General features: G+C 42.0%; 1 protein-coding gene and 1 long non-coding RNA gene across 8 annotated transcripts in view; one reads left to right on the forward strand and one right to left on the reverse strand.

Moving 5' to 3' along the window:
• LOC147756037 (uncharacterized) overlaps window positions 1-14,510 on the reverse strand; it is a 46,982-nt gene that overhangs the window by 30,191 nt on the left and 2,281 nt on the right. For 2 of the 5 annotated variants that reach the window (XR_015327135.1, XR_015327134.1), the window contains 2 exons: window positions 3,200-3,423; window positions 2,286-2,348 (listed from right to left, as the gene is read on the reverse strand). The exons of 1 other annotated variant lie outside the window; for it this stretch is intronic. This is a non-coding gene — a long non-coding RNA (uncharacterized LOC147756037). Of the gene's footprint in view, window positions 1-2,285; window positions 2,428-3,199; window positions 3,424-14,510 lie in introns of those variants that run through there. 2 more of the 5 variants (XR_015327136.1, XR_015327137.1) reach the window with 2 other exon arrangements.
• LOC111248685 (uncharacterized) overlaps window positions 3,418-14,510 on the forward strand; it is a 166,750-nt gene continuing 155,657 nt past the window's right edge. For all 3 annotated transcript variants that reach the window (XM_022801436.2, XM_022801438.2, XM_022801439.2), the window contains exon 1: window positions 3,418-3,985. In XM_022801436.2, the coding sequence (XP_022657171.1) occupies window positions 3,937-3,985 (49 nt within the window). In that variant the 5' untranslated portion in view covers window positions 3,418-3,936. The remainder of the gene's footprint in view (window positions 3,986-14,510) is intronic.

Here is a 14,510-nt window from a genome sequence, read left to right on the forward strand (position 1 = left end):
CAGCAGTTGTATTTCTCTCAGTAGAAGATGCGTTAGGTCACGTCACCTGCTCGGAAGTAATCTACATGAACAGTATAATACCTGGAAGCTTTGACTGATTATTTTTCGGGTACGATCTCGTAATAGCATACATCCCTGAAATCCGTTACAAGTATGAACATCAGCTGACGAATTCGTCTTCCTTTCTTCATTTTGACGTTGTTTTCGCTAGTAATCCATTATTTTCTTCAGGTCAATAACATGGACAAACACATAACGTTTCACCTGAGATAGTAAGTGTACTAATTTTCCATACATACATACATACATGCTTTCATTCGTTTTGAGCTCACCTCAGCAAAAAACTATGCCTGTACTTAGCCAAGATGGCGTATCTCTATGATCGATTTCGTTCAAAAGCCCGTGACAACTCGTTTTTGCGCGTAATGTCCCAAAAAGCAGTTACTTCTTTTTTGGACCCTAACCTCTTAATTTAAACTTAAAGTTAGTTGTATCAGTACGATTTGCAGTTTTCGTTCTGCTTCACATTTTAACCGGTATTCGATGGATCCCAGCAGTGCTCTCATGTTTAGAGAAGCAGAAACACAGTCACTGAACGTTGATCCTTAGCCTTAAGTTACGTGTTTGCTTCGAAATTCATCATTCCCTAATCCTTAATGAATTTGTCCATGAAAAAGTAGTTAGAAATTTTGACCCGTTAAATAGCTTTGGACAAGTCGATAAAGAAGACCAATAACTATAAACGGCTAGTATTATTTAGATAAATCTATAATAATTATATGACATTATTGCTATAAGGTTATAGTTCAACCCCATCGTTGCGTCTTTAGTAAGCTTGTAGAACCGATGTAGCAGGACAAACGGCGCCTGGTCCAGCGAATGCGCCACGTTTAGATGTTGAAATGCCTATATAGCATGTTAAGGATGCTTCTAATGACTCTCTGCAGCTTTCTGCGATTGTACAATATTGTTCGAAGCTTCGAACGTTGAATATTTTTATATTTAACGAATAATTCTTCGTATATGTAGTGGTACGAGATTTACTTTGCCAACAAAATGCTACGATTAATGATGACCACATGCTAGCGCTAAAAAAGTCTGCTCATTAGATCTATTTGCCCTAGACAAGTTCACCGATCTGAGAGTGATGTTGGATTCTACTATGAATGCAAGGGGCAAGCGGCCCGTAGAGGTACAAATCATTGTAGGGGCAACGTAACCGAGAAACATAAACATTTGGAAATAGAGAAAAGTTAAGCAAATTAATAAGTTTCCTCCATTTTTACTCGTAACAGCAACAGCAGTATTATATAACCCCGTAGGTATACTTTGAATAATCAGGAACTTCTCGGCCACCAACTTCCGGAAAGAAAAATTGGCCTACTATATATATACAACATATGGCCACTGAATACAGTGATCGTATGTTGTCGTATACTGTTCTATTGTTGTTGTAACACAATGCGAATGCTTAGTTTCGGCGGTAGTCGACATTGGCAACATTAGCTACGGATGTGGCGTCACACAAGTCGTTGTCGTTGCCTTTTTTCCTTTTGTAGGCGCGATTAAATTAAATCCTGTAGATAGAACACTGTTAGGACTGACTACTCTTAGATCTGATGTTGATTGAGGAATAACGGACAGGTGTAATTTTTAGGGCGTATCTAAGTAGCTGTTTGGCTGGACGCGGATTCTTAGTGGCCGTTACGCAAGGCTGATATCTTCACACATGCGGCGGGGACCAGACGCCCACGACGGCCCAAACGTTAACCTGGTCGCAATGTCCACCGCTACTATAATAAAACATTTCTTGGCCATTAACTGAGTAAAAAGTGAAACAAATAGCAAAGCTAACATACGAACTGTAGTACATCATCAATTTAACTACTATTTCCGCAATCGAAGTGATGACCCGGACTAGAATGAACCAGGACCCAGCGACGTTATCCATTCGAAAATCCGTCTCGCCAGCCCGTGTAGGATGCAAATACTCGATGATAAGACACAATCGTGTTTCACTGACAATAGTGTATTCAAAAGAGCTCAACTTGGACCACATTAGATATGGGCTTTGATTACCATTTATCGGAAATAATGCAAAGCGACCTTGTATTATAATGCAACGCGCTGGTTAGAGAACGAGTGGCATTAATGACGTTCCAGAACGAATTGTTTGTGGTACTAAAGTTAGTCTGCCATCGATCGATTCAATGGGAACATATTATAAAACGTTCAAAATAAGAGTTTGGTAGCTATTAAAATTAACATTAACAATTTTGACTCACTGTGATTTGTCATGACGACCTCAGGAATAGCAACGGCAGCAGCAGCAACGAAGATTCTGAAACCTTTCAGATAGGTAAGCCTATTGTGGTTTTCACTCACAACTACTGTCCCGATTTAAACAAACCGATCTCTTGACTTGAGGCGCCACGAAGTCAATAGACTTCGTGGCGCCTCAAGTCAACCTTAATATAGCGCTAATCCTACGTCTGCTCCATGAAAATCTCGTTCTTAAGGGGGTGTGGCAACTTTCTCGTTGTTTATTGGTTTATTTTTCTTATAACATTTCCTAAGCAATTGCAGTAGCCGTTGCTGATCGTTGCACGAACGTACGTTACGTGGCAAGGGAACTATTGAACTCCTTACCGCTAACGGTAAGCGAGGTCTTGGCGGTTCTCGCCCGCTGGCGCGTGCAGCAGCGGTCCCGTTGAACGTTGCACCGCTTCAGAGCTTCGACGGCGGCCGACCCGCGACGATGCACTAAACACTATTCGGCCCGCTCACGTACCGTTGTTATCGTCTATGTCTTTTTTGTTCATCCCCTGCTCCTAGACGGCGTGGCACGATGATTTGAATTCAATCGAATTCACTTTCAATCCTCTCTTCTCTGTTTAGTGGCAGTTTTTCTTCGTTTGTCCAGTGATCATCGTTTGTTTCAGTAATAACCAATCCGACCCCTCCGTAACGTACCCCCGCCTGTACCTTGTTGTCATTAACGTTGTCCTCGTCCCAGGTTATACCCATTTTAGGATTACTACCAAAGCTTCTGCTAGATTACTGAGACTGTTAACTTTCTTCTGCCTACTTCTGATTTTCCTAAAATACGCCTTTCCTCCCCAGAATACATAGAAAGCTTTGTTTTTTTATTGATCAAGCCAGTTTAGTGAAATTGATTACCTCAGGGCCATTATCTTACTTTTTCGCCAAGAATCGTCCATGCCTTAGGCCACCGTCGTTACGAACTCGTAACACGTTTTCCAATCACCTCGCCTTGCGTCTATGTGCGTATCGATTGTGAATCACATTAGCTGGTGTCTTTACGCGCTGGTCGTGCAGCTACGAGTGTCTCGACGTGTATTTGCGTTAACTGGGATTGATCCATTCTTAACGATCGTTACCTCGTTTGTATTGTTCAAACCGCTGAAATTCAAATTGTGAGCGTGACGCTGTGACCGTTCTATGGATTATGCCCTGCATGCTATCTTGATAGTGTATACTATGCTAATTTAGGAGCTTATTACCACGCTTGCCCCCTGAAAAAGTCACCGAAAGGATAATTATATCACGATCAGCTACAGCATCTCTTGTCGTCTGCATTTGTGATATCTGCTTAATTTTGCGGTGTGCACCACTAATCAATTGTATAGAAGAGGTCTGCAGAGCGGCTGTGCTAGCAGCTGCACAAGTAGCTAAGGCAATCGGTGCCTGCGAATAAGGAACAGTAAACCTTAAAACGGATCAGCCTCTGTTTCAAGCGGACTTGGTTAGGGTTATTTATGTGTTCCCTCATATAATAGCGGCCTCGCGTGCGGTGGTGTAATCTACATAATAGTGCCAATCTAGTACAACCGTTTCCGGAGAGACGTTTTCCCCAGATCACAAAGCAGATTGACACCATCGAACGTTCTCAACATCGCAGGATACGTTTCAGCCATGAGGAATTCATTTTCAATGATTTTTTTCGCCGTCATCGGAATAACAGGTAACCAACAAAGTGAACATTTACATTATGAAAAGGTCGAGAACGAAAGGGCCCCAGTAAAAATTGGGTTTTGCATTTTTCAACCCACTTGACGAAGGGAAAAAGCATACAAGATCGGTTAACAAAGGAGCATAGAGTTATTTACATATCTGTAACGTTTGTGGCTTGATTGATTACTTCACTTTTTTCCGATTTAAAAGGGCTTATACGTATGATATGCTGCTTAGAGCCTGAATCCAACCTACGACTCAAGCTGATTCGTGAGCTCTTATGAGGACAGCTGAGAGTGCTACCGCATCTAGCGCTTGGTGACCTGCACCTATGCGACTCATCGTCACAGTTGGGTTGTTTTCGTTACTTGCGCATTGTACAGGTCCAAAGAAGGCCGGTATGTTGTTTCCAGATCGTTGCTGCAGTTAATTCCAAAGTGCAAACACATGTCAGGTAAAAGCAGTAGGCGGGCCACTCAGGTCGATACGGTGGTACAGAGATTATTACAGTGGCAACGGCATCTAACCCAGAATTGTGTGGTTTAGTGTGAAGCCCCACAATTCGAAATGTTAACAAATCTCGATTCTTCAACAAATTAAAAATAGGTCTAAATGTACACATTGTACAATAGTAGGCCTAAAAAGGTTCTACTACAGTAAAACAGTACTGGCGACTATTTGCGCGAGTTACCATTGCATCTAATTGTTACTACCACGTACCCTTATGATTTGAGGGATCATTTGCGAAGGACAAAAACTCTCCGACCGTGACGTACGCTTGATCAGTTAGTTGGCTGAAGGCTCATATCTTGCTCAGTGCGATTCTGCGTCAGTGTTCCTCGAAAAAAGACTACAAATGTTTAAAGGGTTTGGGTTCCGCATTTTAAGTAGTTAAAACAGCTGTCGCTTCATTTGTTGCTAATGGATGCATTTGTCGTTGATGGTCGCTACAATTGTAACATCGTAGTAGAAGTACGTCACGCTGTTTACAAGCGTCTGAGAGGCGTCCGAGCGCTCTGTTTTGGCTAATTATTGATCTCCGACTCTATCACGGCGGTGCTGTGATTATTGCGGTAGTTGTTGCTATGACAATGTAAACGCACTGTTCAATGCGGCCCCGCGTGGTTTAGGCCCTCGGCTTGATTATGAGGGCCTCTGTCGGCCCAGTGTCGCTTGGTTCGCGCACGCCCGTGCCGGAAAATCGCCTCGCGTTTCTTTCTGCGTCGAGGTGTGCCGTACTGTTAGTACTATTTTATACTATTGACAGTAGCGGTAACGGACGTAGTCGTAATAGTAGACATTAGCACTCTGTAGTTAGTTGCAGTAGCTGGCCTGAGTTGTGACGTTTCGAGTGCATGGTACAATCGCTGTTTTGCTACAGATGGCATTATATGGAGAGGAATGCACGACAAACGGGCAACGAGTCGCTCATATTAGACTTACAGAGATACTGAGATGTTTGTTATACCATCTATATACTACACCGTACATTATTTCTGGCTAAGCGCCATAGTGACGCTTGTACGCGTATAGGTGACGTACACACGTCGCACTTCAGCCCAACGTTGACTGGCCTACTACGACCGCTACGAACCCAACAACGACCATAAAAATGACAACAAAGTGGAATGCATAAGCATGGCACGCTAAGCGTAACAATTCTACCAATGGCCCCAATCGCTGTAACTGGATTTAACACAACTACACGGCTGTGGAGCGTATAATACCATTGCCACAATAGAAATGCATAAGAGACAAAAAAAATGTTGGCAGTCTTTATGACTGGCAGGCAGACGGCGGACCACTCTAGATCTGATGTGACTATACCTCTTTGAGCGTAACCTGAAGGTCCACCGAAATCTATTACGATCTAACCCAGTGCCAGCGCGACGTCACCACAACCAGGGTAACGGTATAAGATTGCATCCCTCTGCTGTTTACTAGGATCAGCTGTTCATTGTGAGATTTGTATAAACGCACTGAATGTAGCCTTTTCTTTTTTTGAAAATATCAGTCGGGCGAGATAGGACAATAATTTATTCTTGGAGACGGTAACGTTGCATATAACAACGGATTCTCGTCCATTATGGTTGTAACAAGATGAGTTATCCAGAGTTGTTTCAAGCGGCCAAGCATAGAATTAAAACAGATAATAAAACAGACACGGGTGGGCGTGACAGATTGTGAATCAATGAGCTCGCCTTCTATGGGTTTACTAGGCCCAGACTCTAACGCGATGAAGACGACTCATAGTTATGATAGTTTGACAGCAAACGTTGTGAATTTTAGTTCAGAGAGAAAACAAAGTTACAATATTGTATGAATTATTTACGTATTACCTCCTATGAAAGCATCATAGGCATGTTCGGCACAGTGCAGGAAATGATTGTCTAATTGCGTCCGTGACGTTTCCTCTATAGCTTAGGCGTGCGTACGTGTGACACAAAATCAATAAAAAATAGTACCATAAATTCAACGGAACCTAGTATGTCGCCTATAGCTATGAAGATTAGATGATTAGCAGTCTATATCTGCTGTCCACCTTTACCCGGACTTGTATAGTTAATCGTACGAAGACCTGGTTTTATTAGTATGCACAGAATTTTTGAGGAGCATCCGCGCGTCCAACATCATTAAAATACTCATATCGACTGGATGGATTAACTATTCGGTCTTTACTTGCTAACGCCAATCCCATTCTTCTCTACTTTTAGATAATTCTGATGGTTTGGGTTGACAAAACTGTTTTTGCCCGCACCGCTTTACGTTATTGTACATTTATGCGTCCATACGCTTATCTCGTTACAGAAAATATTGATATCTTCTATATATATATATATATATATATAAATATATATGTATAAACAATTGAACAACGGTTGACCTTGCAATTATCTAATGGCCAAACTAGTAAAAGCATCCGGACTGGTGATGAAATGTCCACTACAGCACCCCACGTTTCACACATGTCCCTTGAACATCCGCAAGTGACGCCGAAGAAAATGACCTAAATGACTTCTACAGACGGAAGAAATCGTTAGAACACCCGTCCCATAGATCCCGTGAAAATGCGTTCTAACTCAAAATCTAGTCCGAGCATACGAAATGATGAATGTTGCATAGCTTATATATTGCAATGTCGGTATCTTGGTCAAGTAGATATGCTTTTGCTTCACTCTGGGGCTTCTAAGAATAGGCCCAGATGGTCTGAAGTATACTCATGATTGGCAATTCGCAGGACGACAGACTAGTGTAGGTAGAGGTTATTCACGATGAAATTGTTAATGTGGGCGGAAAGGAAGAAATGAAGGCAGGCTCGTCATCTACTTATAAGCTGAAATTTTAAATCGGCTACATTAATTAGGACCACGTTTTTACCAACTATAGTAAAATGGCAATGATAGCAGGACTTTACGTAGGACATTCCCGTAACAACAACAGGTAAAGCGTTAATTGGTGATTTCCTACGCTTTTGATGATTATTTCGCTAAACAAAGGAGCGAAAAAAGCAAATAATGTATTGTTATTATTGTCGTTACGCTATAGCATGGACTTTCATATTGGTGATGGTAAGCGTGTGAGCATATCAATACTTGGTGCCTATTTCACGATCATCTCATTTATATAGAAGAAAAAACAGTGTTTCAATGCTATTACCATCACACATACACATAATAACGGATAACACTAGGAAGAGTGGTATGCACCTGATAGCGATATTGTTCTGGGGCACGAAAAGGCCCCCACACATTGTAAATGGCCAGCGCAGACAAACTGTTAAATTAACTCGACGCCCATGACCGTCGGCCGAAACCTGGTCTGCCGCTCCGTTTGCTTAATACGTTTTAATTGCGCTTGTGTTGGCATCGGATTCGTTTATCAGGCGCTGTGGGCGCCGCGAAAACCCGAAACGTTTCTATGTCGATAGAGGTATTGTAGGATCAAGTCTGGAGGCCTGAAACCTTAAGCTCTGCTAAAGGTTGTACCAAATAGAATCTATAACAATTTGCCGTGCTAAGTCTATCCGATCAACAGTGAGTTAGCGAGTGAACTGGTTCCGCAATTTGCTCATTTTGCCTTTACTTGATCCGTTCAGGCTGAACTGCTTCGAAGAACTAAGGTCGCCTTTCCTAAAAGGTTGCTCATTAATATTTCATTATTTAACTAATGCTTAGAAGTTGATCACGTTTCTATTACGACTATCGCGATAATTATCGTTCGCATGACATCTGTGCTGTTGCTTTTGGCCTGCTACCAGTTATTTCGTTTGAAACACCCCTAAATAAGGTGTTGTGGCCGGAGAAAATATTGAACAATAGCAACTAGGCAGGACAATATCTCTCACGCTCAAGTCAACGATGATCGCAATGAAGGCAAATGTCGAACGCGAAATTTTTTCGCAGCGAATTCGTTGTTTGAAGCTGCGCGTCTCTGTGTAGTACGCGCGAGTGACCGACTGGATTTCTTCATTGGCCAAACGTTTAAAAATCGTTTGGTCTTAAAAAAAAACCTCTGTTGGAATTCAGTTTTGCCCGCCAGGGCTACATTTTCCCAGCACCAAAATACCCCTCCCGCTGAAGGCGTTAATGACACCGTGGGGATTATCTCCAATATATTACGAATAAAGAGTTTAATAGTGTTTGTTGGATTGCGAAACGTAGTGTGTGCTTAATGTTAATAATATGTTACATAATTTAAAAAAATTATTGCCTTTTAGCGGGCTAGCGAACACGGGACTTCACGGATGCGAAGCTGCCATTTTTATCTTATGTAGATCATACAGGCTGAATCATCTTCACTTTATTATATAAAAAAAAATATTTAAAAAAAGCAAGCTTCATGGGAATAACTAGTGCATACTGCCGACTCTACATATGATTTTCAAATGACCTAATGTTTAAATGACACAAAATACCACGGCTGAATCCTTTCATACCTACTTGACTTTAGTAACGTTAAACAATGGCGATAAAAACACATTACACATGCTATACACATTCATATGCCTGCCTGGTTTAACCTCTGTAAGGTCAGCTCGTATTTACGTTAGGATTTCTGGGTGGGTCATCGCTAACGTTCCCCCGCTTCCCGTTCATACTATAGAAGAATAGCAAAAAAATCAGATTTCTAACGATTTCGATGTGACAACCAATTATTCTTTGCCAACTATACGTAAAAGTTACCCTAAATCCTGTAAATTCATAGGTACTCGTATGTTTTCAACGATGATTCGGGTCCACTAGAAGATAGGTGTTGTGCATACCGTGATCGAAATATGGGCTAGAAGAAAAAAGGTCCAGGGCCGGCATTGAATAGCACAACGTGCAGAATGACAATGAGAAGCTTCTGGGATCGAAAGAACTTTTCTTTTGCCTACACCCATAGGGCACCTGCTCGGTAGATATACGCGCAACTAGCTCATATCGTATCATGAGTTATTATATGTTTTCGCCGATCGCTTGCGTAGAGTCATCACCAGCAAAAAAAATTAGAAGCTGTTCACTGAGTTTTGACCGGTTCAGCTTTTCAAGTCGTTCATCGGGCTATTGGGAATCGTTTGCGGTGGCCTTTACTTTCGATTCCGCTGTCTTCACCGCCGCTGCCGGGTCCCAACTGCGACATAGGTTTGCTGTTTCTATTTGAACTTGACTGCTCACTCGTTAAACGTTTATTGTTCGCTTCGGGGACCTTGACAATATCAGCAGTAACTACAAAAGTCAACAAGCAAGCGAAGACCTACCGGTGGGGGCAGGGCAACAAAGTTTCTTTCTCGTACAGAGGCGGAGTGTCTGCCACTCCTGCTGGCATAACCGATTCTAGTTGTCGCCTCGCGCCATTTGACTGTCTTGTCGTTCCTTTCCAACATAGCAAAGGTCACCCGTTAACGCTGCTTTACAGCGTATGTTACGGTTCGCATCTCCATGCATGTTTGTCTGTGTATGTAGGGACACCATAATAGAACTGGCAGGGGCCACCGCGTCGGTCTCTGTTTGCATTCTTGTTAGCCAGGAACCCACCCCCCAATTTACTAACAAGTATGTGGTACTGGTAGAACACTGTTCGAATGCCCTCCAGCCAGTCTGTTTCGCTATCAAGCAGTTACGGCTCCATACGGCTGAATCATCGACATTGGTAAAGTAACAGTTAATCTCAAGAAATTTCAAAGAAGAATGTCGTCAACAACGAAATGATGATTCTTTTCCTGTTATTTGGCGTGTAAGTGCCTATGCATGTGTGTCGTAGAACCACAGTCAGCTACTTCTGTGCCGAAGACCGTTTCTATTAAGGGCAGGCAGAAGTCATGGTACGGAGCAAGCCCCAGCAACGGTGCAGTAAACACAGTGGCATTTTTAGTTGGCACTTCTGCGTGAAACCGATATTCGGCCGATGGTGACGGCCATGCAAGTGTGGCTCGACGACGACGAAAACAACCACGCTTTTCTGGCGGCAGGGCAAGAGGTTCAATGATATCCTAGACTAAGACACAGTAATAACAACGATGACGGCGATAGTAGGGCAAACAATACGAACGGTGCGTGAATGTCTTTCGAGTACTGGGGAGGCAGCAATGCTTCTACTAATGTCGGCGGATATTAGACAGACAGATAATCAGACGCTTGCCTAGCCGCTGCCCCGTGAGACAGCGGACTCGGTTAACAATGGCTAACGCTAGATGATGATTTTGTACGAAAAGCATTCTATGCTATAATAATTACATAAGTTTATAGTTTTCCTGTCATCAATTTTTGTTGCCAGCAACCGGAGTGTTTGTATAAATGTACGAATATTTATACTTAGACAAGCCTATGTGCGAGGTGTCTAGCAGTACTAGTAGGAAGTTATACTTTCTTTTCCCTTTCCCCGTTTGGTCACACTTGGGAACTAACTCCTTTGTTAGCGACTGCCGCTACTTCGGTTTAATCTACTGCCTTCTGAATGGATAACGTTTTTGCCTATTAAACGTAGCGACAAGTAACACTCTACGGTAGAATTCAGGCGTGGATACTTGTTTCGTATTGGCTGGACTGAATCATCTAAAGTAATGCCTAACGACTTACGCAAAAGACGAGAAATACGAAAAATATTTTAATACTAGTGGCAACGCGACGACGGGTTATGCTCGACTATAAGGCAAGCTAATTCTTTTGGTGCTAAGTCTTCAGTCACCACGCGTTTCATCGGCTATGACAACTCGTCCTTAAGCAAGAAGCAATCGATGGCACATAGGCAAACATCCATACCAATAGCACATCAGATGCGCCCCGATTTCCTCTGACATACGTACAAACAAACGTACAGCATAAGGAAGATTGCATATTTCTGTTGCTCAAGCTGATACCGACACTGAATATTGACTGAGTATCACTATGAATAATGACTTCGATCAGAAGCACTGTTCCGGGAAGCAGGGTGATGTTTTTACGAAAGCTCGTACTGCCCACTGGGGGAACAAAGAAACTGCATATGACACATGATAGATTTCGTTTGCTGGCAAAATAAGTACACTCACGACGTAACTACGCGTTAGCAGATGGAGCTGGGAGTCATAGCTACGGCGGTGGCATTTGATTCAATAAAACAATACGACCACTAAATTGGTCAAAACATAACAGAAGCCTTTGTACGTTATTTTTAGCTGCCTGGATTTGAAGCGGCGCCTACGTATTCCTCATTAGCAACCATAAAACATAACGAAGATGTGTAGATGACACATATGTATATAACTGTATATGTGTTTCGTTCTAGAATACAGAATTTAACGCTATGACCTCGACCAATGGATGTTTCCCTGACACGGTCAGTTTACATCTGCTTCAGACTGGCTCCAGTCTATACGTCCGAAAGTCTACGTATGTCAAATAGCAGGTTTCAACATGTCACATCTTCACTATCCTGGTGATTGCATCAACAAGCGCTTTGTACAGTAGCACGAAAATTCAATAGAGAGTCATAACGGGACACGTGTTCTTCCAACAGAGACACAACAAACAACATAACGCGGTTTAAATTATTTGCTAGAGATTAACGCTACCACCAGTATATATATTCGCCACGTTTAATATACGAGATCGGGGGGTTCGATCTATTTAAATAACGTCATTTGTCACAGATGAGCTTCTTTAACGATATCAAATCGGCTCATACTGTCAATGCTGAACTACCATGATGGTGGTATGATATTTGCCGTCTACATTTAGTCTATTCGTGTAGTATCGTAAGTTTTGGTGTTTGTATATATCATAGGGCACACAATGAACTGAATAGATCGGATCCGAATAGGTAAGTGAGCGAAAATTCTTCCCGATTTCCTCAATGACTCACTTCCGCCAGTGTCCGTCTACTTTAGGCCTGTTAGTTTGTGAGGAACGCCTGCTAAAGAAATATCAGCTGGCACTAAAATTGTTACAGAGAGTGATCGCTTGTCGTTTGGCTATACAATCTGATTTTTTGGTCAACTGTGCCATTTGTGATACTTTAGTGGCGTAATTTGTCGCCATCAAGCGACTTCAATTATCATTCACAGTGCAGCTATACGATAGAAAAGAACAGGATTAACTAATATGTTGCACACCTCATATATATTTATAAATAGAAAGAGTTTAATTGAATAAGTACTACCATCACCTATAGCGGCTCTTACGCGAGTTTCATGTTGATCGTTACCTCACTATATTCAGCCACTTTTGCCGGGCACGTGTTATGATTTCCTCCATACTTAATGGTTTTAGTACACAATAATAATTCAATTATCTAACAACATCATCATTATATCCGAATCGTTATATCCGAGCGAAAATCCCAATAACTCAGCCAAAAATGATACCAACCACTTATCTGGCTGCAAAGACTCTACAAACGATGTGGGCCTGATGCAGTACCGGCACTTTACATTGCTTGATGCCATTAGGTACACGTATACTACTATTATTTACTATTGAACTTTGTTCTTGTTATGGTTTGACCTACCCGATAGATCGGATCAGCTTGCATTTACAACATGTGGAAAAAATGCGTGATCATAATATTTTTGTAATATCTGTGTTTTCCCGTGGACTACGTGTGATTGTTAGAAAGCGTTCCTTAAGCTAATTTCACTAAATCATTTTATATCATAAGCAGAATCTATCTCCATGATAGTGTATTAATCACGCATTTGCCTTACTTTGAGACAGGTATTGGCCTAAGGTCGAATTTGAACGTAGACACACTTTATTTTGCATTCGAAAAAGCACGCCATTGGCAGCTGCGCTAAACGCCCGCCAGGCTCCGGATGCAAAATTTGAAGCATTTAAATCGCAAAGAGTATACGATGATGGCGTACAGATGTCCTATTCTGAAGATGACATTTACGATCCTGCTAACCATTTCAAGGAACTTTTCTTAAAGATGCTAAATCAAGTACGAGCGGGTGATTAGTCAGTATACAACCATGGCTGGTTTCTTTTTTGTGGAGACTTTTACGTGATTCACATGTGTCACCCACAACGAACAGACTACAGTGCCTAAGTCGGTGCCAACCTCCAGCCAGAGCAAGAAGGGCATCTCCGTAAATACATCACATAATACATTAGACAACGTAGTTTTCACTTGTTGGGATCGACTTTATAGGAACTTTACAAGTAAAGTTCGTCGACATATCGCTGAATGGCAATGGATTTTCTAGACCGCTACCTGAACAACTACTGCAGTCTGCAAGGATTTTACTTAGCCAACGAGAACCTCTTGAGTTTGTTATCCGTCTTCACTGTTCTCATTTATGCTTGGTCAGTCTGCGCGTTTGCTTTGGCTAGCTTTCGAATGGGCTCAAATCTGCTGAACGATTTAAGTTGGTTTCGCTGTATCTGGGCAGTATCCAGAATTCGCTCATAATCAAATATGGTGTATGCCGTCGCGGCTTGATACATACCGTTTTTATCGGCTACCGATATCCCATTTACGTAGCAGACCCTATTGTGCTCCAATCTTCTAACTAAATGTAGACAATAGCCAGATGAAAATACGTCCACGTGTCTAAAAATCGATTCTTCATGAACACCTATTAAATGAGCAAATCTGTGTTGAACCAACAGGTAATCCCTGCTCATATGAATGATAACGTCTGTACGTCATCATCACTATCATCGGCAGCTTCATTGGACCAGGGTCGTTTGGGCTAAAACGAAACACTGATAGTGGCAAATGACATTGTGACTTTCCTGTGACGGTGCCTCATCGAATCCTTTTCTTTCTGAGTAAGAAATTTAGAATTAGCTAGCTGTTCATGACGTCAGACGCGTAAGCGTCGTTCTGTAATTTTGATGCACCTGATTTTGCTCACCAGTCGATTGTATCTTGAGTGAGAAATTACGGATGTTTGAATACGATGTTACGGGCCTCGTACATAGATTTCTGTGAAAATCTGTCGGAATGACTTCGTTAGAAATATTTTTGGCTTAGGCATGCACGATAAACTGCATTTGCAAATTTTTTTGCGAAACGGAAAATATATGATATAGGACAGATACCCAATTTATAACCATAGGAACTTTCGACGG

This window comes from Varroa destructor, unplaced genomic scaffold, assembly GCF_002443255.2.
Source record: "Varroa destructor unplaced genomic scaffold, Vdes_3.0 BEIS01000004.1, whole genome shotgun sequence".
Classification (NCBI taxonomy): Eukaryota; Metazoa; Arthropoda; class Arachnida; order Mesostigmata; family Varroidae; genus Varroa; species Varroa destructor.